Source organism: Caretta caretta, chromosome 9 (assembly GCF_965140235.1).
Source record: "Caretta caretta isolate rCarCar2 chromosome 9, rCarCar1.hap1, whole genome shotgun sequence".
Lineage (NCBI taxonomy): Eukaryota > Metazoa > Chordata > Testudines > Cheloniidae > Caretta > Caretta caretta.
Window position 1 is genome coordinate 37098445 of NC_134214.1, and position 22923 is coordinate 37121367.

The 22923-nt window shown below is 41.7% G+C and overlaps 1 protein-coding gene across 3 annotated transcripts in view; it reads left to right on the forward strand.

Moving 5' to 3' along the window:
* Positions 1–22923, forward strand: part of AP1S3 (adaptor related protein complex 1 subunit sigma 3) — a 58394-nt gene that overhangs the window by 2320 nt on the left and 33151 nt on the right. For all 3 annotated transcript variants that reach the window (XR_012669896.1, XM_048864892.2, XM_075132223.1), the window contains exon 2: positions 21804–21982. Coding sequence is in view for 2 of the 3 variants with exons in the window: in XM_048864892.2 (XP_048720849.1) it covers positions 21804–21982 (179 nt within the window). In the remaining variant the exon portion in view is untranslated. The remainder of the gene's footprint in view (positions 1–21803; positions 21983–22923) is intronic.

Consider the following 22923-nt stretch of genomic DNA (forward strand, 5'->3'; position numbering starts at 1 on the left):
TTTCTCATCAAGGGAAAGGCTTTTTAAAAAGAGTACATTTAACTCCCTAACTGTTTCAGATATTATTATTTATTTTATTATGCTCCCAGCTGAGACTGTGCAGACACAAAAAATTAACCAGTCCACCTTTTCAGGATTGGGAAATCATTCCTGTCAAACAAAAAGTCTGATAAGATGATAAGCGAAATCTGTATCCAGGATACCATAATCTACTTCTTAGGCCTGGAGAAAAGGAACAATTAACTTATCAGGTGTAGAACTGTAGCTGCACCAGTAGTTTGGGTCATATTTTGAAATAAGGCCCACATAGGTTTGAGTGAAAATCCAGCCGCCATGTTTTGTGCACTCCATGAGTGACATTTCTGGAAAGTGAAAAAATTAATAGATTCCCCTTCAAGATCAGCTTGAGCATTGGGAATAGGTATGGGAGAGGTAGGAACCTATTTTCTGCACACTTTAGAAGGAAAGATCAGGGAAGCCTGGGGACTGGGGATATTGCAAGGAGTTGAGAGCCAGCAGAAGGTAGAAGGATATGTTGTAGCGGGGACAGTCTGGAAGAGAGATTGTTAGGGTAGGGAGAGCCTGGAGGATTTCTGGGGCAGTGGTGCAGCCCAGAGAGGATGTAGTGGGTGGATGGAGAAAGCCAGAGGGAGGGTTGCTGGGAGATCATGGGACTGTGGGGATGTGCAAGGAAACTGAGGCAGTTGAATGCATGAAAAATAGCTGGGCTATGTGCAGACATGTGAGAATGTCAAACTGCCAAACGTAAGAATGTCATGCAAGATGCAGTAGTGCCAGGAGGGCAGGGGACCATGGCCCTCCCACTTTTTGAAAATGGGTGGGTCTGGCTGGTCCACTTTTCGCTGGGGTGGGGCTGCCCACCTGGCCAAGCCAGCATGGAGCCTGGCCGGGGACAGGAGCCTGGGCAGTTGTGGGAGCCATGCGTGCAGCCCCTCCACCTGCTCACGGTACGAGGGGACTGAGAGCAGCTCCAGGTCCATCTTCCCACCTGACCCAAGGCAGGTCGAGGAGGAGAGTCCGGGACTCCACACCAGCTCCACACAGCTGCACGCATGCTCTCCCTGACCCAGCTGTGGCCAGGACCCTCCAGCTACCCTGGTGGGGGGGCGAGGGGTGGGGATACGGGTCGGAGGCTGCTCTGGGTGCCCCTTCCCTTCCCGCCCTCCAGCACAGGGCAGGTAGAGGGTCTGCCATGGCTCCTCACAGCTGCCAGTGCGGCTCATATCGTGGCCGGGCTGCGGCTTCGAGGCCCTGACTGGAGCCGGGTCAGGGAGAGCCGTACGGGCAGCTGTGGGGAGCCTGGGTCCCTCCACCTACCCAGGGTGGGGGACCCACTCACCTTTGGGAAGGCTCCAGCACCCTGATCTTTAGCAGCCCTTTTGTATGATGTGTTTAAAAGGTCCACAGGATAGGATATAAAGAATCGGATATACAGTAAAAGGTAACAAAGTGCAACAAAGCATTAAAATGATGAAGCCATCAATTTAAAGAAAAAAATACAAAGCTAACTGCTATCTTGTTGTCTGGTGACGATTGGTATATTCCACTGCCACCAAATGTGGGTAACTAATATTATATGATGGGAATCTTTTAAAAGATTCCCATTTTTAGTCTTGTGTTTTGGCTAGCAAAATATTCTTGCAGATTACAGTGAAAATTATAATGGTTTTGTTTTTGAACAATGAAAATATAAACATTAGGGCAACAGCACTTCACTTGTAAAACATACAGTATTTACCACAATTCATTTAGGCCCCAGTCCAGCTCTCATGGAAGTCAATGGGAGCCTTTCCATTGATGTTTATGAGAGTAGAATTGAACTCTTATTGAACGTGTGAGTACAATAACTCTTCTTTTACCACACCTGCGCAGCTTCTACCCCTGTCAAGAATTTAACTGTTCCTGCCATTAGTTAACTGCTGTACTATCATGGTTCTAAAGGGTGTCTTCTGCCTCTGGCCTTTACTCACTGCCCTCTGGCAGTGGACACCTTTTAGTGCTAAGCCCAGGGCCTCCCCTTTTTGGAAAGATGAGCCCAGCAGTCCTTGCTTACCCAAGACTGAGTTCTTGGCTTCAGCACCTCTGTTTCTCACCATGGCTCCTCCAGCAGGTCCTAATGAGTTTAGACCTGTGTCAGAGACTTACCCTTTTGGGAGCTATGCAACCAGTAGATGTTTGCAGTTACACAGGACAGCCTCTTCAAAATAAGACTGCATGTCTTAGTCAACAGGAATACAGTGTATAGGCTCCTTTGGTTAGAATGGAAAAGCAAAGCTTGCATGCTGGCAACACAATCTGCTTCTCTTGCCCCTCAATTCAAACTTCTCACTGCACTGGGCAGTAGCATGCTTAATGCTCAGTGCTTTGTTTCAAACTGCTGTCATGCTGATTTAATGTGAGCTGCTCACACTCGGGATGTAAATATTGTTTAAAAAGTTAACCATTTAAATGATTAAAATTATATTGTTTAAATGGTTAATCGATTAAAGGGAGAGGGGCCAGCATGGCTGGGGCTGCTCTGGCCAGTACAGGGCTTCTGGGGTCAACCAGCCAGCCTGGGGTTTACCCATTAAGGCGGGTTAACTGGTAAGACTAATGCTTACAGGTTAAAATTTTACAACCCTCTTCCATCCCTCCTGAGGCCCAGGCCAGGGAGGGGGTTGTGAAAACTCCCCTTGGCCCAGCAGTCTTAAAAGTGAATGGTCTGGTCCTTGCTGTCCTTTGCATCTCCAAGGTAGCTCCATTCACAAGTTGACAGTTCTTGTATTTTCATTCTTACCAACCCAGACATGCCTGCATGACCAGCACCCTTCTCTGATTCCCCTGTCATTAAACCCTCAATCTGAGTTGGTGATAATACAAATGTGAGAGGGGATAACTGAGTCATGCATATTTTCCATAAAAATATTACAGAAGTTCTCCATAACAAACATTCTAAGGCAAATATCTTAAGCTCTTAGCTAGTGTTCAGTTTTCCATTCTAAGTTCTAGAAATGCACTTTCCTTTTGTATTAAATTTCAGCCATTGTAAACTCTCAGAACTACTAATTGGAGCTGTTGTGGAGTATGAATGACTCTCTATTTTATGGGAGTAACATCCCTACTCTGTCAACTCTCCTTCTCAACCCAGCCATTCCCCAAAAGCACTGCCCAAGAGGTAAGCCTTGTGGTTTGCCTAAAATTAACACTTCCAGGTCCTGACAGACCAAAAGGGTGTGTAAGGGATAAGGAAACAAACTCCAAAGTTGAGGAAGGATAGTCTAGTGGTTTTGGTGCTAGCCTGGAGGGCCAGGTTTGATTCTCTGATCTACCCCACGCTTCCAGTGTCACTAGTCTCTCTATGCCTGTTTCCAATCTGTAAAATGCAGTTAAACAATAAAGTGGGAGTCGGATTAGAGTGTGTTGCAGATGGAAGGTGAGATGGGCTGTTATTTGATTTAGTTCAATCTGAATCTGTGCCTTTTAATTATGTAACTGTAAGATGTAAATTGAAAATATCTCCTTTAACATGAAGAACTTTGAAATTTGTGTTAGGACAGAGGGTGAGCTGGAGAAGGGAACAAAGGCACACCCTTCCCTGTTAGTCTCATGTCATGACTCATGAGGCTGCTGGATGGCTCAGAACATTCTTGTTCCACCAGACACTGATTTCCTCAGGCTGAAATATTATGCCATCAGCTGGGTGAGAAGTCATTGAAACTTGATTGTTGTTCTGGGGATGTGAGGCACTTAAACTAAGTGCTTGGTTCCCTGCAAGGTCAGAATCAGAGGAGGGTGCTGGGATTAAATTCCCAGGTAGCAGGGCTTTCCTTTGTGGTTGTGCTGATGCAGATAACCTTGGATATGCTAAAAGTTATGGGGACGTTTAAATGTGCTGTGACAGAGTGCAGGGGCACTATCCGCCACCACGAACATGGGCTTAATTTCAGATCAGTTTCCCTCTCTGCTTGCACATGTATTCAGAGAAACAGCTATTAGAATAGCTGCCAGTGGGGTAGGGAGTATAGAATGTCCTGGAATTTAGGACTCTGCACTGAAGGTTGTAGGACTCGGTTGAACCTCTAGATATGGAATTTTCTGCTCAACTTACTTTAAGTTCTTGGTATAAACATAATTTCTTAAGAAAAAAGCCTGGCTGACCAAGAGGTTTTTTTCTTTCTTTTTCTGCTGAGTCATTTCTTCGTCATCTGTGGCCCTTTCAGATTGTTGTTCCATCATTCACCCTTAGCTTCTCTCCTCGTACATATGGTAACTGAGCAGTGGCTATTTTCAGAAGTGTACGGACAGTTACAAAAGCAGACCTTGGAGACCAGGAGGGCAGAGAGAGATGCCATTTTGTGCTGACAGCGAGCTTCTCTGTGAAAGACTCTAGCTTGGGGTCAGACTGCCATTAAAACTAGTTGACTGGAAAAGAAGGGTATGATTGCATAGTTAATTGTTCTAAATGTCTTAAATGCTGTTGCTTCATGTGACCTAAGATAATCAATAGCATCACCAGAACCATCTAGGTTCTCAAGTGCTGAGGTTAAAATTTATCACCCTTAAATGTCATCTTCTCAGATGTACAACAAATATCTCTCTTGTTTTAGCTAATTGGATTTGAACCCTTGTAATTCAGTCACAACGCATTCTATGATTACTAGCCAGGCCAGTGTTCAGGGAGACTTTTGGCCTGATTCTCCTCTCACCTACACTAGGGTAACTCGGTTGGGAGTAACTCCATTGAAGTCAGTAGAATTATATAGGTGTAAGTGACAGGAGAAGAACGAGGCACTATTCTTGTGATACTTGGGAGAGCAGGCTGTGTTTAGTCTTTGAGCCTGAGAGAATTTCCAGGGATTGTCTTTGCCCAGCTATTTGAAAATAAAATCCCCTTTATATTCATTACAACCACATCCTGTCTCTTCTCTGTTGAAATGCTATGAACCCAAGTGTCTCTCTGGAGAGAGGAGACTAGCCTTGCTGCTTGTAGAAAGGAACATTGTGAACTGCCTGTATGTCCAGGAGGAGGTAATTAAGAGAGAATATTATCAACTGATGAAGTGCGGGATTCGGTCGAGAGGACGGGGCACATCTAACCTGTCCTGCTACAGCTTTGGTGACTGAAAAAGGGCATAGACAACAGTGATGATAGCATGTCAGTCCTTGGATAGGGAGTGAGATTTAAACCCCTGAGGAATAGTTCTAGTCCAAGTTGTGGGTTCTGTAAAGTGGCTTAGAATTTGTAATGGTTTTCTTTTAAACTTATCTGAGGCCATTGTGGTCAGAATATTTTCTGAGCTGGTTCAATGTTAAATGGTGTCAACATCCTGAAGCCTCATCTAGTAAATGGGGTTGATATTTGCATCAGAGACAATAATATAATTAAAATGATGATTGTGCATTATACTGTCCTCCCATGTTACTAAACTTCTTGACATAGATTTTTGCCTTGGTATAGGAACTAGGGAGTTTGAACCTAGGAGCAAAAGGAAAAAATCACATCTATGAGAGAAAAAAAATGTAGTTAACTTTGCCAGTGGTTGTGTGTGTGTTGCTATTTTTCTGTGTATTTGTGTTTGAATAAAAACAAATCATCCCTACTGACAAAAATATTAATGAAAATGGGGAAAAAACCCTTTCATATCATAAGTTTTTGTCATTGTGGGTTGAAAACCTTTCTGGCCAGCCCTACTTGTTGGTAAATACAATGTTTATTTAGCATAGAAAATAACAAATAATAAAAGCTAAGCATAATGTGAACCCCACTAACCTGAAACAGTACAAAAAGATAGTTAGCTAGACTTCAAGTTGTGTTAAATGAAATATTTGGCTAAGCAAGATGAAAATCTTACATTTGAAAGAGACAAGTTGGGTGAGGTTATATTTTCTTTATTGGACCAACTCATGTGAACAACAGAAGTGGGTCCAGTAAAAGATGTTACCTCAACTACCTGGTCTTTTTCATAACCTTGGGACTAACATAGCTACAACACCTTGTAATTATATCTCAAAGTCATTTTGTCTCAGCCAGCTGTGGCCAGCCTGTCTGCTTTCTCAGTGCTCTGGCAATTTGTGTGTCATATCATAACAACGACAGGTGTGTCTCTTAATTTCTCCCACAATCTTTTATATTATGTGAATTTGTATTATCTTTATTAGCATGTTGTATGTGACCTCATCCAATTGTTGTAACATCAGTACAAAGGTACAATTGTCACTGATAAATAAAATAAATATGATTAAGTTCCATCAGTCAGTCTATGTTAACACAATTTCCCCTTTCACCAGGCATACAATCTTTTAATTTCCTTCTAATTTGCAATGATGTATATCCATGAATTCCAGAAACCTTTCACCATTTTCAAAACTTTGTGGGATGAGTGAGGCTTTTAAGTTGGATGTGTAAATCTTCTTCCTAAAGCCCAAGTAAGGAGTCTAGAATTATGGTATTGAATGGCAGAGCATGATCAGGAAGTGAATCACACTCACCTGTTGAGGAGAAAAAATCCTGACAAAATGCCATGAACTCAGCAAGAACCTAGGGAGAGGAAGTAAAGAGAAGTTTGCTTTCTTTTCCACTCCTATGGTTGCCCCACCTCTGTTCCACCTTCTCCTGCACCATAGCCAATAATGATGGAGCTCTCCCATGTCCACACTCTTCCCACATGCGATGCCCTCGACAAAGGAAGTGGTGTTACTAGATGTTATGTGGCTGGCCTGACATCCTCTGCAAACAGTGCTGTGCTGGATGTGTATGTTGTGTAGGAGTGGGAGAAGCATCTCTGACATTAGCACCTTCATTCCCACAGCAGCATTAAACCCACATGCCCAGAGGAATTGCTCACAGTAGGAAGCACTACACCCTTTAGGTGTGTGCAGGATTGGGCCAGAAGCTTGAAAAATCAAGCTCTCAGAAGTCAGGATAACTGAGTTCAGGTGTAAAGCTCAACCTTAACTCTGCCCCCTTATGCTTATGTCTTCACCTATAGTTTCTCTCATTTTATATCTTCATCAATTGTTAGATCCTTAAGTCCATATATAAAAGAATATAGACTGGATTTTTTTTATGCAAGCTTAAAGTAACATACAGCACATTCCGATGTGGCCAGGTTTGAAACTGTGAGATCTACAAAACGTTCCAAGTTTGAAACAACTTGACTGATTTTCTGTGAGTTAGAAATGTTTGAAGTTGAATGGCTCAGAGTTTGGGTTGCCAACCCTCCCGGTTTCACCGGGAGTCTCCCGGAATTGGGCTCTATCTCCTGGAGGCTACTGAAGCCAAACCGGGAGATTTTAGGCTGCTAAAAGTCCTGCAGTGCAGCGGGGCTAAGGCAGGCTCCCTATCTGCCCTGTCTCCACGCCACTCCCAGAAGTGGCTGGCATGTTCCTGCGGCCCCAGGGAGGGACAGGGGGTCTCTGTGTGCTGCCTCTGCCCCGAGCGCCAACTCCACAGCTCCTGGGAACTGCAGCCAATAGGAACTGTGGGGGCGATGCCTGCAGGCAGGGGCAGTGCGCTGAGCCCCCTCTACCACCCGCAGGGACGTGCCAGTCGCTTCCAGGAGCAGCACGGGGCCAGGGCTGGCAGTGGGCCTGCCATATCCCTGCTGCGCTGCTGACCGGGAGCCGCCTGAGGTAAGTGTCGCCCGGCCGGAGCCCTCACCTCCTCCCGCACTCCAACCCTCTGCCCCAGCCCTGAGCCCCCTCCCATACCCAAACTCCCTCCAAGAGCCCATACCCCCTGCAGCACCCAACCCCAACCTCTGCACCCCCTCCAGCATCCAAACTCCCTCCCAGAGCTTGCACTGTGCACACCCCCCTGCACCCCAACCCCTTGCCTGATCCCAGAGCCCCCTCTCACACTCTGAACCCCTCATCTCTACCCCAGAGCCTTCATCCCCAGCCAGAGCCTTCACCACCTCCCACACCCCAACACCCCACCCCAGCCTGATGAAAGTGAGTGAGGGTGGGGGGAGAGTGAGCGACGGAGGGAGGGGGGATGGAATGAGTGGGGCAGGGCAAGGGTGTTTGGGTTTGTGTGATTAGACAGTTGGCAACCCTACCCAGAGTTTCAGGTGTGACCCATCAATCTAAACTAAACTGAAGTTGGAGAGGATGTTGATTGTGGGAAGGAAACAATTAAGGTAACGAGGTCACATAAATCGGTACCACCAGATTATGCCAACGCCCCACAACCAAAATGAGGTAAGTGAGATGTGGTTTTTGTATCTTTAGAAAGCAGTAAAGGACCCACACACTACTTATTAATCTGTAAACTGAGCAAGTTCAAAAAATGAAAAGAAATGTTTTGATCTTTTCCAATTTACTGTGAGAATGTTTGGCTTGTCAAACTCTGGGCCATTCCACTTTTAAACATTCAATTTTTAAAACTACTGCCATGACTTTCTTCCTCCAGGGTTGGGTTTGTAGATTTCACTGAGACTCTATGAACTGTAACTGCCTGCAAGACAGGTTATATAAGAAATTCTGGTTTGTACTTAATTATATATTTTATTTAATGGCAATAGATAAATTATAAAGATATGTGGAAAGACCATATATGAACGTACCGTGAGAGCAAAGTTAAACCTTAACTTTCTTTGTTCTGTATTTTCGGGTTTTGAGAGCTTAATTTTGAACCATAAGATTACATAAATTCTAGGTTTCTTTGGACTAGAATGTAAATATAAAATCACTGTTTACAAATGTAATACAAAGTATGACCTTTTAGTTTTTTCTAATGTTTATGGAGACCATCCAAATACAGGTTATCTATTGCTACATGTTATAAAATGGATCTGATTGACAAATGGCAAAGTCAATAATTAATTTATTAATAAAGTGATAAAGCAAATATGTTTTCACTCTCAAAGAACACTGCATAGATAGGATATTAGTGTTTTGTCTACACATTTCATTACTTCCAAGTCCATCGGTATAAAAAAATATTCCTTTACGGCAAGAGTCTCAAACACGCGGTCCGTGGGGCACATAGCCTGCGGAGTTGTTTCCTGCTGCCCGCCATAGGCACCAACTCCAGCGGCAGCCAAACTCCCCTCTTCCCCAAGCGCGCTGCATCTCCACTCCTCTGCCTACCTCCCAGCGCTTCCCGCCGCCAAACAGCTGTTTGGCGGTGCTTAGGACTTTCCACAGGGGAGGAGCGGGGATGCGGCATGCTCAGTGGAGGAGACAGAAAAGAGGAATGGCCAGGGTGGGGATTTGGGGAAGGGGTTGGAATAGGGGCAGGGAGGGGGTGGAGTTGGGGTGTGGACTTTGGGGAAGGGGTTGGAATAGGGGTGGGAAGAGGCAGGGCAGGGCGAGGCCTCATGGAAGGGGTGGAGTAGGGGCGGGGCTGGGGGCAGAGTGGGGCTTTAACCGAAGTAATTCTAAAAGTAAATGCGTGTTTTGTCGTTTGAATGAGGAGCATTACTGAGTGTTTATATTTTACATTGACTTTTAATAGCATACTATATTATTCTTATTTTTTTTCATTTTTGACTATACTTTTATATCGTTGTATGAAAAGGTTTTAGTGATGTGGCTTTCAGGCCAGTGTACTAGTCCTCATGTGGCCCACGTGGTGATTTGAGTTTGAGATACCAGCTTTACGGTATGCTTGCATGAACATATTTGTGAGGGTGAGCAACATGCTATACTGTGTCAATACTTTTGAGAAGAGCAAAGCTGAAGTGAAGGAAGCAGTGTCTATCCAATAGTGACATAATAATGCCAGCTGCAGTTTGGGGTCTATGGTTCTGGGAAGTAGGACTGAGCTCTTGTGGATGTAATATTGCTGTTTGTTTCCCTGAGGATGCTCCAGATTGTGTGAAATTTGGAGACTAGGAAAAGGGAGGAGAGGGAATAGAAAGACAAAAGACACATGGTTTCTCCTCTTCTAAGTACAATTGTCTGCTGCTTTCTCAGAAATTGCTTCTGTTAGAGTAGTAGTGGAGTGGCCAAAGCTTTGCAATAAGCTTGAGCTTAGTGTGTACTATTTTACTGCGAACTGTAATGTAGGAGGGGGACAGATGTAGAGACTCTCATCTATCCTCTCATTGGAAATCTTTTGAAAGTATAATAATAAAGTTAGTTTAGTTTGTATACAATTACATGCTGCACGCACACAATAATAGAATAATAGAAATGTAGGGCTGGAAGGGACCTCAGTAGGTCATCTAATCCTGTCCCCTGCACTGAAAAGCCATTCCTGACAGGTGTTTGTCTAACCTGCTCTTAACAATGACGGGGATTCCACAACCTCCCTAGATAATTTGTTCCAGTGCTTAATTACCTTACATTAGGAACTTTTTCCTAATGTCTAACCTAGATCTCCCTGGCTGCAATTTAAACTCATGAATTCTTGTCCTGTCCTCCGCAGTTAGGACAAGAATTTGTCACCCTCTTTTTTTATAACAACCTCGTTGGAACTTGAAGATTGTTGTCATGTCCTCCCTCAGCCTTCTCTTCTCTAGACTAAACAAACCCAATTTTTTCAATCTTTTCTCAAAGGTCATGTTTTCTAGGCCTTTAATTACTTTTGTTGCTTTCTTCTGGTCTTCAGTTTGTTCACATCTCTCTTGGAGTGTGATGCCCAGAAGTGGACACAATATTCCCCTTGAGACCTTATCTCACAACGTGTACGTATAGGATGAAAAGCCCAAATGTGCCCATACTCACACATTTAAGAGCATGCATAGACCACATGCATAGACCCAAGTGGTTGGGAATTTTTTTTGACAAAATTGTTTCAAAAAACACCGATTCAGTAAAACCAAAATTTTTTACTGGAAAGACTCCGTTTTAATGAAACATTTGTCTGGAATGTTTCTCAGGTCCAGGGTGGAATTTCTGGGAGGGAGCTACCCAAGAGTAGCCAGTAGCCTGGTGGTAGGGCATCACCTGGCATGTCGCGAGATTCACGTTAAAATCCCTGCTACGGGGACTTGGCCTTAGGTATCTCAAATCCCAGGTGAGTGCCCAAACCACTGGGCCGCAGAGTCAATCTCTGTCAATGAATATTTAACTATTTATAACAAGTGGATCATCTCCAACAGGAAAGATTGCAAGAGACCACCAGCCTATAACCTGGTAGTTGGGGCACTCGCTGGGCATGCAGGAGACCTGGGTTCAAAGTCTCTGTTTCAAATCAGGCATAGCTGGAATGGTTGTGTGTGTGTGTGTGTGTCTCTCTCTCTCTCTCTCAGGAAAATAATTTCCTGCCAAGCTCTAATAAAACATATCCGTTTGCTACAGAAAAATATACAATGTATTATTCACTGAAATCTCCTCAGATTGGAAAAAATCCAGTAGTGTGTGTTTAAAAATAAAGTTTACAGACACACAATCGTGGCTATAATTTTTTCAATGTTTTATATGAGAAGCAATAAGCTGCTGAAAAAGTAACTGCTTGCGAAGAAGGTTTCACATTTGAAAGCAGTTGATGCATGGAAAAGGAAAAGAATGGTCACAGTTACTCCAGGTGACTGGTTTTTTAAAAAAAAAAAAAGTAAATTTTTTAGAGGTATTTTATTGTTCAGAGGTACTCTATTTTAAGACCCAAAGGAGATTAGTTATGTAAACAGCTAAATATAAAATAGAACCCCCTTTCACTATTCTGCCATGCTAAATTGCTCTTTCAGGCAACCAACTTACTTTTCTCCAGATATAAGAAACTATCTCATTGGAAATGGATCTGTGATGAACATCAGACGTTAGGCTAGGACAAACACAGTAGTAAAGCTCATTTACGTTAAATGCTCAAAATGAAAGCCCTATCGTATAAGAAAATATAAAGAAAAAGAAGCAAAATAAAATAAGGAACAGATGTGAAGGAGGCTGATAAGGGGCAAGGGAACATTTAATAACGTGCAATCCTTTTGCCATGATGTATTATTGAAAACTGTTGTTAAATAATTTGGCCCCTAATTAGGTTTGCTTTGTGTAGCATGAGGAGAACTGTCCTAGGGTTCTAATGTAAACTGTTACTTTTTGAAAGACCACAAAAACAAAATGTGAGCTCAAGCTGCTGGCTGTGCAGCAGGAAAACAGCTTAGAGCTGTGAAAACATCAGTGGGCAAGTGCACCCAACAAAAGAGGTTCACTTCCATTTTTCAAACATTTTTCCTACCCTTTGTTTGGTGTGTGAGTGAGTGAACTGTGTGTGAAATGAGTGAGTGAATGTGTAAGTGAACTGTCTTGTGGGTTTACCATTCCACTGGGATTTAGCAAGCAGTTCAAATACAGCTATTGAATGTGGGTAACTTAAAGGGTTGTTTAACACTTCATGCCTGATATACACAAGTCCTCACTGAAGAACAGGTGCTTTGCAATGTATGAAAAAAATGGTTGGCATATTGAGATGTTACAGACTAGCTAATTCTATAATTAACATTTTCCATGTTGATTTGGTTGCTCAGTAATGTAGTGTGCAAGGCCACTTCTGGTAGTATGCTCAGAAGCTGCCTATTGGATCAGGTCCCGTTCAAAATTGGGCTGGGGGAGGAGGAAGAGGTGGTTCTGGTGCCTATTTTATAACTTTTAGCCGAATGGTTAGATCAGGGTTCAATTTTCCTGAAAGGGGGCAGGGGAGCATTTAAACAGGGGTCTCCCACCTCTGAGGGGAGGGTTCCAACCAGCGAGCTATGGAATTCTCTTGTTGTGGGACTACTTCTATTGAAGCTGTTCATCTGCTGACCCAGTGCACCAATTGCCTTCATCGTCTGAGAGTTAACGCTGTGCTTTTGAAAATACAAGCATCTTAACAAAGGCCGCAGAGGTAACTTGCTGTGCAGAAGGCAAAATAACCCTTAGCCCACCCAACCCCCGGTCAGCAGACAACTCTATGTACAGTGAGCACTGTGCCTGAATCTCTGTGGAGGTGGCCTTTACAACTCTAGAGAACTATTATAACCTCATTATGTCAAAACAAGTTGACAGTACAAACAGAGCCATGCTGGGACATAGTCCTTTGATCGTAATTGGGCTATTCCTGCTGAGCTGCCAGAAACTTATTTTTTTACTTAGGTAACTCATTGGAACACCATTAAAACTATTAGATTTTCAGCAGCTACAAAATCCCGTTCGTTTTATCAAGCAAACAGTCTAGTAGTAGCAACGGCCATTTCCTGGAGCTTTACTAATCCTTCCACAGGGAGAATAGAATAAAACCTTTCACCTTCCCCAAAATGATCACGTTTTTGAAACCTTCCTGATTAATTCACAACTTTTAGTCTCCAGATAAGTCATTTGCCTACCAATATGACAGGCACATTATCAAGGTGTGAATGCAGTACAGTACTTTCAGAAGGCAGGAAGGGCCTAGAATCCATCACAGAGTATTTCAGGCCATTGATTTCTCATACAAAACTACTAAAAAACAAACTAGTTGTAGTTCAGATCCATTATGAAATATGAATGCCGTGAATAAGATACAGTATTTTCTTCTGTTGCCAACAGAGTTGTCTGTTAATGCTCTTAGAAAAGTGTTTTTCATTCCATGTGGGGACATACAATGTGTGTGTGACTTGTGCACAGCAAGCCAATTTTTATTCTCTAAAGATTTACAGCTAGAAAAAGCAATTTGTTATATCCTGAATAATCTTAAACAATTATTTCTCTCTGCTGGTGCTACTTGAAATATTTAAACAAATCATTCTGAAATTAAGAAAACATGATCAAAGGTTTTTTTCTTCCCACTGAGCGTTCTTCAATGTGGAATATATAAATGTGGGCTTTTATTAGACACCAAGTAGTTCTGAATTATGAATAAATATTTTGTTTAAAAACCAGCTGCAGAGAGATTAGAAGCAGGGTGGTGTTCTTTTTTTTTTTTTTTAAAGAAGCTTCACTAGTGCACTTCTGTTTGCTGGATGTATTTATAATTTACTATAGTGCAAGGCTTTCTTTGCAGAATCCTTAATTTTAATCCTGAATCTTAACTATCATCTGAATTTTAATACTTTAATGTGTTTTAAATTGTCCAGAGATAAGACATGGGTCCATGGCACATCCTGTTAGATCTTCAGCTGATGTAAGTCAGAGTAGCCCCATTGACTTTAGTGGAACTCCACAGATTTACACCTGCAGAGGGCATAGCTCAGCATTTACATCTGGAGTCTGAGCATTTCATATCTGAAATGTCCCTGTCTAGAGCCTGCCTCTTGCATCCACTCCTGCAGTTTAAAGGAGTCAGAAACCCAGCAAATTCAGCCTCTTCACGATTCTTCCTGTATGCAAGGAATCCCCAGGTAATGTAAAGCCACCTTGCACAACTCCCTTTCAAGTAGGGTGACCAGACAGCAAGTGTGAAAAATTGGGACGGGTGTGGGGGTAATAGGTACCTATATAAGAAAAAATCCTGAATATCAGGACTGTTCCAATAAATTCGGGATATCTGGTCACCCTATTTCCCAGCCCACAGCATGTGGGGATTCTTGTGACGGAGAAAAAGCGAGGGGCTGTGCGCTGTTCCGTCTCATCAATCCTCAGCTGACAGAATAGCCTCTTGGGGCTGTGGGCAGCTGGCCAAAAATGCTCTTGACCTGTGATAGGGCCAGGTTGGTTCCTGGCTTGGCCTGTTTTCAGGGAGAATGCAGAGGTGGTGCAAAGCTGCCTTCTCCCTCCACCTACTGAGTTCTGTCCCAGAGAATCTGTCCCAGCGAATCTGGACCCATTTGACTCACAGTAAAGATGGGACAGTTTATGGAATTCAGATATAGGGCCTGATTTTGAACAACCCCAGAGTCCAGGGGTGTTTGGATCCAGGAATTTGGTTCTGGCCCATCTTTTTTTTTTTTAATGTGGAAATGAAGCTTTATCAAGGGAGGGAAATGATGGTTCTTAATTTGAACCAAGGTGCCGTAGTCCAGTTTTTGCACATGTGCTTGGTGTTCTTATTTTAAAACTAATAGTTTAGATTAGAGCTGCCAAGCGATTAAAAAAAATTAATATTGTGGTTAAACAAAATAGAATCCCATTTATTTAAATATTTTTGGATGTTTTCTACATTTTCAAATATATTGATTTCAGTTACAACACAGAATACAAAGCGTACAGTGCTCACTTTATATTTATTTTTGGTTACAAATATTTGTAGAAAACAAAAGAAATAGTATATTTCAGTTCATCTAATATAAGTACTATAGTGCAATCTCTTTATTTTACATACCAGATGCGCTAAAGATTCATATGTCTCTTCATGCTTTAACCACCATTCCAGAATACATGCGTCCATGCTGATGAAGGGTTCTGCATGATAACGATCCAAAGTAGAGCAGACTGACGCATGTTCATTTTCATCATCTGATTCAGATGCCACCAGCAGAAGGCTGATTTTCTTTTTTGGTGGTTCTAGTTCTGTAGTTTCCGCATCAGAGTGTTGCTCTCTTAAGACATCGGAAAGCATTCTCCACACCTCGTCCCTCTCAGATTTTGGGAGGCACTTCAGATTCTTAAACCTTAGGTCGAGTGCTGTATCCATCCTTAGAAATCTCACATTGGTACCTTCTTTGTGTTTTGTCAAATCTGTTGTGAAAGTGTTCTTAAAACCAATATGTGCTTGGTCATCATCTGAGATGGCTATAACATGAAATATGTGGCAGAATGTGGGTAAAACAGAGCAGGAGACCTACAATTCTCCCCCAAGGAGTTCAGTCTCAAATGTAATTAACCCATTATTTTTTTTAACAAGCATCATCAGCATGGAGGCATGTCCTCTGGAATGGTGGCCGAAGCATGAAGGGGCATATGAATGTTTAGCATATCTGGCATGTAAATACGTTGGAATGCCAGCTACAAAAGTGCCATGTGAATGCCTGTTCTCACTTTCAGGTGACATTGTAAATAAGAAGCAGTCAGCAAATAAGCCATGGGTAGGAGAATGGACATAAGGAGGAAGGGCAGTGTGGATTCAAGTCTAATGGTTCATACTGGCTGTAGAATGACCATGCCTAATCGGGTATAGAATGTGAGCGAGGCCAAACAGCAAAAATTAAGATGTTTGTACACCAATGCGAGGAGCCTAGGTAACAAAATGGAAGAACTAGAGCTATTGGTGCAGGAAGTGAAACCAGATATTATAGGGATAACAGAAACATGGTGGAATAGTAGTCATGACTGGACTACAGCTATTAAAGGGTATGTGCTGTTTAGGAAAGACAGAAATAAAGGTAAAGGTGGTGGAGTAGCATTGTATATCAATGATGAGGTAGAATGTAAAGAAATAAGTGATGGAATGGATAAGACAGAGTCTGTCTGGGTAAAAATCACACTGGGGAAGAAAACTACTAGAGTCTCCCCTGTGATAGTGCTTGGGGTGTGCTATAGACCACTGGGATCTAATTTGGATATGGATAGAGCCCTCTTTAATGTTTTAAATAAAGTAAATACTAATGGAAACTGCGTGACCATGGGCGACTTTAACTTTCCAGATATAGGCTGGAGGACAAGTGCTAGTAATAATAATAGGGCTCAGATTTTCCTAGATGCGATAGCTGATGGATTCCTTCATCAAGTAGTTGCTGAACCGACTAGAGGGGATGCAATTTTAGATTTGGTTTTGGTGAGTAGTGAGGACCTCATAGAACAAATGGTTGTAGAGGACAACCTTGGTTCAAGTGATCATGAGCTAATTCAGTTCAAACTGAATGGAAGGATAAACAAAAATAAATCTGACTAGGGTTTTTGATTTCAAAAGGGCTGACTTTCAAAAATTAAGGAAATTAGTTAGGGAAGTGGATTGGACTGAAGAATTTATGGATCTAAAGGCAGAGGAGGCCTGGGATTAATTTAAGTCAAAGCTGCAGAAGCTATCGGAAGCCTGCATCCCAAGAAAGGGGAAAAAATTCATAGGCAGGAGTTGTAGACCAAGCTGGATAAGCAAGCATCTCAGAGAGGTGTTTAAGAAAAAGCAGAAAGCATACAGGGAGTGGAAGATGGGAGGGAACAGCTACCTTATTGAGGTCAGAGCATGTAGGGACAAAGTGAGACAGGCTAAAAGTCAAGTAAAGTTGGACCTTGCAAAGGGAATTAAAACCAATAGTAAAAGGTTCTATAGCCATATAAATAAGAAGAAAACAAAGAAAGAAGAAGTGGGACCGCTAAACACTGTGGATGGAGTGGAGGTTAAGGATAATCTAGGCATGGCCCAATATCTAAACAAATACTTTGCCTCAGCTTTTAATAAGGCTGTCAAAATTCCTTCCCCACTCTGAACTCTAGGGTACAGATATGGGGACCTGCATGAAAACCCCCCTAAGCTTATTTTTACCAGCTTAGGTTAAAACTTCTCCAAGGTACAAACCATTTTAACTTTTGCCTTTGAACTTTATTGCTGCCACCACCAAGCGTCTAACAAATATATAACAAGGAAAGAGCCCGCTTGGAAACATATATTCCCCCCCCCCACCCCCAAATCCTCCCAAACCCTACACCCCTTTTCCTGGGGAAGGCTTGATAAAAATCCTTGCCAATTTGCATAGGTAAACACAGAACCAAACCCTTGGATCTTAAGAACAATGAAAAAGCAATCGGGTTCTTAAAAGAAGAATTTTAATTGAAGAAAAAGTAAAAGAATCACCTCTGTAAAATCACGAGGGTAAATACTTTACAGGGTAATCAGATTCAAAACAGAGAGAATCCCTCTAGGCAAAACCTTAAGTTACAAAAAGACACAAAAACAGGAATATATATTCCATTCAGCAGAGCTTATTTTATCAGCCATTTAAACAAAACAGAATCTAACACATATCTGGCTAGATTACTTACTAAGTTCTAAGACTCCATTCCTTTTCTGTTCCCGGCAAAAGCATCACACAGACAGAGAGAACCTTTGTTTCTCCCACCCCCACAGCTTTGAAAGTATCTTGTCTCCTCATTGGTCATTTTGGTCAGGTGCCAGCGAGGTTATCCTAGCTTCTTAACCCTTTACAGGTGAAAGGGTTTTTCCTCTGGCCAGGAGGGATTTTAAAGGTATTTACTCTTCCCTTTATATTTATGACAAAGGCTAATGAGGATCTTAGGGATAATGGTAGCATGACAAATGGGAATGAGGATATGGGGGTAGATATTACCATATCTGAGGTAGAATCGAAACTCGAACAGCTTAATGGAACTAAATCGGGGACCCCAGATAATCTTCATCCAAGAATATTAGAGGAATTGGCACATGAAATTGCAAGCCCATTAGCAAGAATTTTTAATGAATCTGTAAACTCGGGGGTTGTACTGTATGACTGGAAAATTGCTAACATAGTTCCTATTTCTAAGAAAGGAAAAAAACGTGATCCGGGTAACTACAGGCCTGTTAGTTTGACATCTGTAGTATGCAAGGTCTTGGAAAAAATTTTGAAGGATAAAGTAGTTAAGGACATTGAGGTCAATGATAAATGGGACAAAATACAACATGGTTTTACAAAAGCTAGATCGTGCCAAACCAACCTGATCTCCTTCTTTGAGAACGTAACAGATTTTTTAGACAAAGAAAATGCAGTGGATCTAATTTACCTAGATTTTAGTAAGGCGTTTGATACGGTGCCACATGGGGAATTATTAGTTAAATTGGAAAAGATGGGGATCAATAGGAAAATTGAAAGGTGGATAAGGAATTGGTTAAAGGGGAGACTACAGCGGGTCCTACTGAAAGGTGAACTGTCAGGCTGGAGGGAGGTTATCAGTGGAGTTCCTCAGGGATCGGTTTTGGGACCAATCTTATTTAATCTTTTTATTATTGACCTCGGCACAAAAAGTGGGAGTGTGCTAATAAAGTTTGCGGATGATACAAAGCAGGGAGGTATTGCCATTTTAGAGAAGGACTGGGATATCATACAGGAGGATCTGGATGACCTTGTAAACTGGAGTAATAGTAATAGGATGAAATTTAATAGTGAGAAAAGTAAGGTCATGCATTTAGGGATTAATAACAAGAATTTTAGTTATAAACTGGGGATGCATCAATTAGAAGTAACGGAGGAGGAGAAGGACCTTGGAGTATTGGTTGATCACAGGATGACTGTGAGCCGCCAATGTGATGTGGCCGTGAAAAAAAGCTAATGTAGTCTTGGGATGCATCAGGCGAGGTATTTCCAGTAGAGCTAAGGAGGTGCCAGTACTGTTATACAAGGCACTGATGAGACCTCACTTGGCGTACTGTGTGCAGTTCTGGTCTTCCATGTTTAAGAAGGATGAATTCAAACTGGAACAGGTACAGAGAAGGGCTACTAGGATGATCCGAGGAATGGAAAACCTGCCTTATGAAAGGAGACTCAAGGAGCTTGGCTTGTTTAGCCTAACCAAAAGAAGGTTGAGGGGAGATATGATTGCTCTCTATAAATATATCAGAGGGATAAATACCAGAGAGGGAAAGGAATTATTTCAGCTCAGTACCAATGTGGACACAAGAACAAATGGATATAAACTGGCCATCGGGAAGTTTAGACTTGAAATTAGATGAAGGTTTCTAATCATCAGAGGAATGAAGTTCTGGAATAGCCTTCCAAGGGAAGCAGTGGGGGCAAAGGACCTATCTGGCTTCAAGATTAAACTCGATAAGTTTATGGAGGAAATGGTATGATGGGATAACATGGTTTTGGCAATTAATTGATCTTTAAATATTCATCGTAAATAGGCCCAATGGCCTGTGATGAGATATTAGATGGGGTGTCTGAGTTACTACAGAGAATTCTTTCCTGGGTATCTGGCTGGTGAATCTTGCTCAGGGTTTGCCTTATCAATTGGCTGAATAAGAAGTAGGTCTGAGTGAACTTGTAGGCTCTAAAGTTTTCCATTGTTTTGTTATGTAACAGTGCAGTTATGTAACAAAAAAAAAATCTACATTTGGAAGTTACACTTTCACGATAAAGAAATTGCACTACAGTATTTGTATGAGGTGAATTGAAAAATACTATTATCATTTTTACAGTGCAAATATTTGTAATAAAAATAATATAAAGTGAGCACTGTATACTTTGTATTCTGTGTTGTAATAGAAATCAATATATTTGAAAATGAAAAAAAGTCCAAAATATTTAATAAATTTCAATTGGTATTCTATTGTTTAACAGTGTGATTATATTAATCACAATATTTGAAATTGAAGTTAATTTTTTGAGTTAATCGTGTGACTTAACTGCAATTAATTGACAGCCCTAGTTTAGATCTGACTCTGACTGCCCTCCCTTACAATAAGTAGAACTCATGAGTAATCCCACTGAAATCAATGAGACTGTTTACACAGTAAGGTACAGTGATGTGTTCAGTCACAGAGATCCTCTTGGGACTGTCACCTGTGTGCTGAAATTATCTCTGAGCCCATTTTCTCTGCCATCTTGGGACTCCAGAACCCTGCCTTGTTGAGCCAGACATGCTAGCCTGCTGCAACACAGACCCAGGGTCTGGTCCATGCCCACAAAGCAGCAGACTTTAACTAAAAACAGCTCAGCAGGTTACCTGTCTCCAGCACCCAGACACCCAGCTCCCAATGGGATCCAAACTCCAAATAAATCCATTTTACTCTGTATAAAGCTTATGCAGGGTAAATTCATAAATTGTTCGCCCTCCATATCACTGATAGAGAGAGATGCACAGTTGTTTGCTCCCCCAGGTATTAATCACCCACTCTGGGTTTATTAATAAATAAGTGATTTTATTAAGTGTAAAAAGTAGGATTTAAGTGGTTTCAAGTAGTAACAGTCAGAACAAGGCAAGTCACAAAGTAAAATAAAACAAAACATGCAAGTCAGCCTAATACATTAAGAAACCAATGACAGGTTATATCTCCCCCTCAGAGATGTTCCAATAAGCTTCTTTCACAGACTAGACTCCTTCCTTGTCTGGGCCTAGTCCTTGAAAATGCTGTATGTAAGAACCTGAAACTAGGAACAATGCAGGTAAGTAGGGGTTTTCTCATGACTGGCAGCCCCTTTTGTCCTGCTCCACTCCCTTCTATAGCTTTGGCACAAGGTGGAAATCTTTTGTCTCTGCTTGTTCCGACCCCCACCTTTTAAATGGAAAAATACCAGATTTAAGATAGATTTCATTATCATTTCTTCCCACACCCACGTCTTTCTTTAAGTACCCAAACAGAGAAGAATGGTTGGAATAGCACAGCCTCTCACTATTTTGTCCACCAATTAGGCCTAATATCTGACACCCCAATTTTGGTTCATTAATTTCCGGACCCACATTTTCTTGTCTGCCAAGCATGATCATAACACAGTCCTTGAGTTATATCAGTGGGCCTTTTTGTTTAGATTAATTTTAGTCTGTCTCCCTTTCATACCTTTTCCCATCAACATTTTGTTGTTATAGGTTATTGTGACAACTTATGAATTTTTACATACTTTTTACAGTTGAGCTCAGAATTAGGGTAAATTTGTAGGCTCAATTATCAAAATATTCCTTCCCTCTAATTAGGAGAGGGGTGGGACTGTACTAGTGGCTTGGCACATCTGAAATATTCTAATATATATCCAGGTATCTTTCATTATATAATGCACAAAACTCTTTAGATTAGCCCTTAAAACCTCTTGATAAAATAAAAATCATGCATTTGATTGCATCTTCATTTCTTTCATATGCTTAAGTGAGGAATGTGTTTTACTAGGGCAGACATTAGATGTGTACGGTAATAAGAAAATTCTTGAGAGCTTAGGTGCCATAGGCATTATATTGGTCCTCTGCCCATGGGTGAATTGTTCTTTTGCCAGTTGCCATGTTCCTTTATAATAAAGAATGGCAGTTGAATTGCTGCTTCCTGGAAAAACAATTGCGTGTAACCTGGTATTAACATGTTGCTTTGTTTACTCTAGATACACTTTATACTGCTGTTCAGCCGACAAGGGAAATTAAGACTTCAGAAGTGGTACATAACGTTACCTGACAAAGAGAGGAAAAAGATCACCCGGGAAATTGTTCAGATTATTCTGGCTCGCAGTCAAAAGATGAGCAGTTTTGTCGACTGGAAAGACCTAAAGCTAGTTTACAAAAGGTGTGAGTAGTTTTATAAGAATAAAGTAAGTGTGTGTGTGTGGTATGTATAGAGAGACACACACACACCGATCCCCCCCACCCCCCATCTTATAAATGCTACTAGGATGAAACACATGAGGAACAATGAGTGCCATGAAGGTTTGAAAATGCTGTATGTAAGAGCCTGAAACTAGGAATAATGCAGGTTGATTCTAAACAAAATCAGCTTGCCTTTTCCCCATTCCATAAATTGACACAGTAAATTGCCATTAGAAAAAATACTGGTGTTGCTTACCACTGAAGAAAAATGATTGACTTGATTGACAGTTTAAATGATAGAAGATGCTATGCCTAGCTAATCTTGCTAATTTAAAGGTATCGTGCTGAAAAGCATGTTGTGCTTTGTCAGTGTATTGCAAGGTTACACGCATGGTATGGAGGAGCCTTCTGCCAAATCATATCTTTGAAGTATTTACCATTCTGGAACTTGTATCTTCCCCAGGTATATGAGCCTTAGTGATAACAGGCTTATCCTTGCCTTTATAGTTGCAAGGGAGAAATGAAGGCCCTAAAACAGAAGTCCACCCTTATTCAACAGAGCACTAAAAATAATAAGTATGTTCTTAAGAGCTTTGTTGAAAAGGGATAGATGGACACAGGTTTAGATGCTTTGCTGAAATGGTGCTCTAGCCACTACCCTGGGAAGAATGCTCAGGTGGTTATTCTCCCACCGCCCCACCCCCCATGAAGCTGGACTAACTAAATATAATCAGTACCAATCAGTAGAAAGAATTGATCAGCATGAGTAGTTACATGTAATCTGTTTCTTGAAATACACATAAATTACCCTATTAACCATTTGGTAGCCTGAATAGTAGCCCAATGTTTGTTCTTTCTGTGCATATTTTTTTTAAAGCACAACATTATTCTACATTCTAAAACAATACACCTACAGTAGGG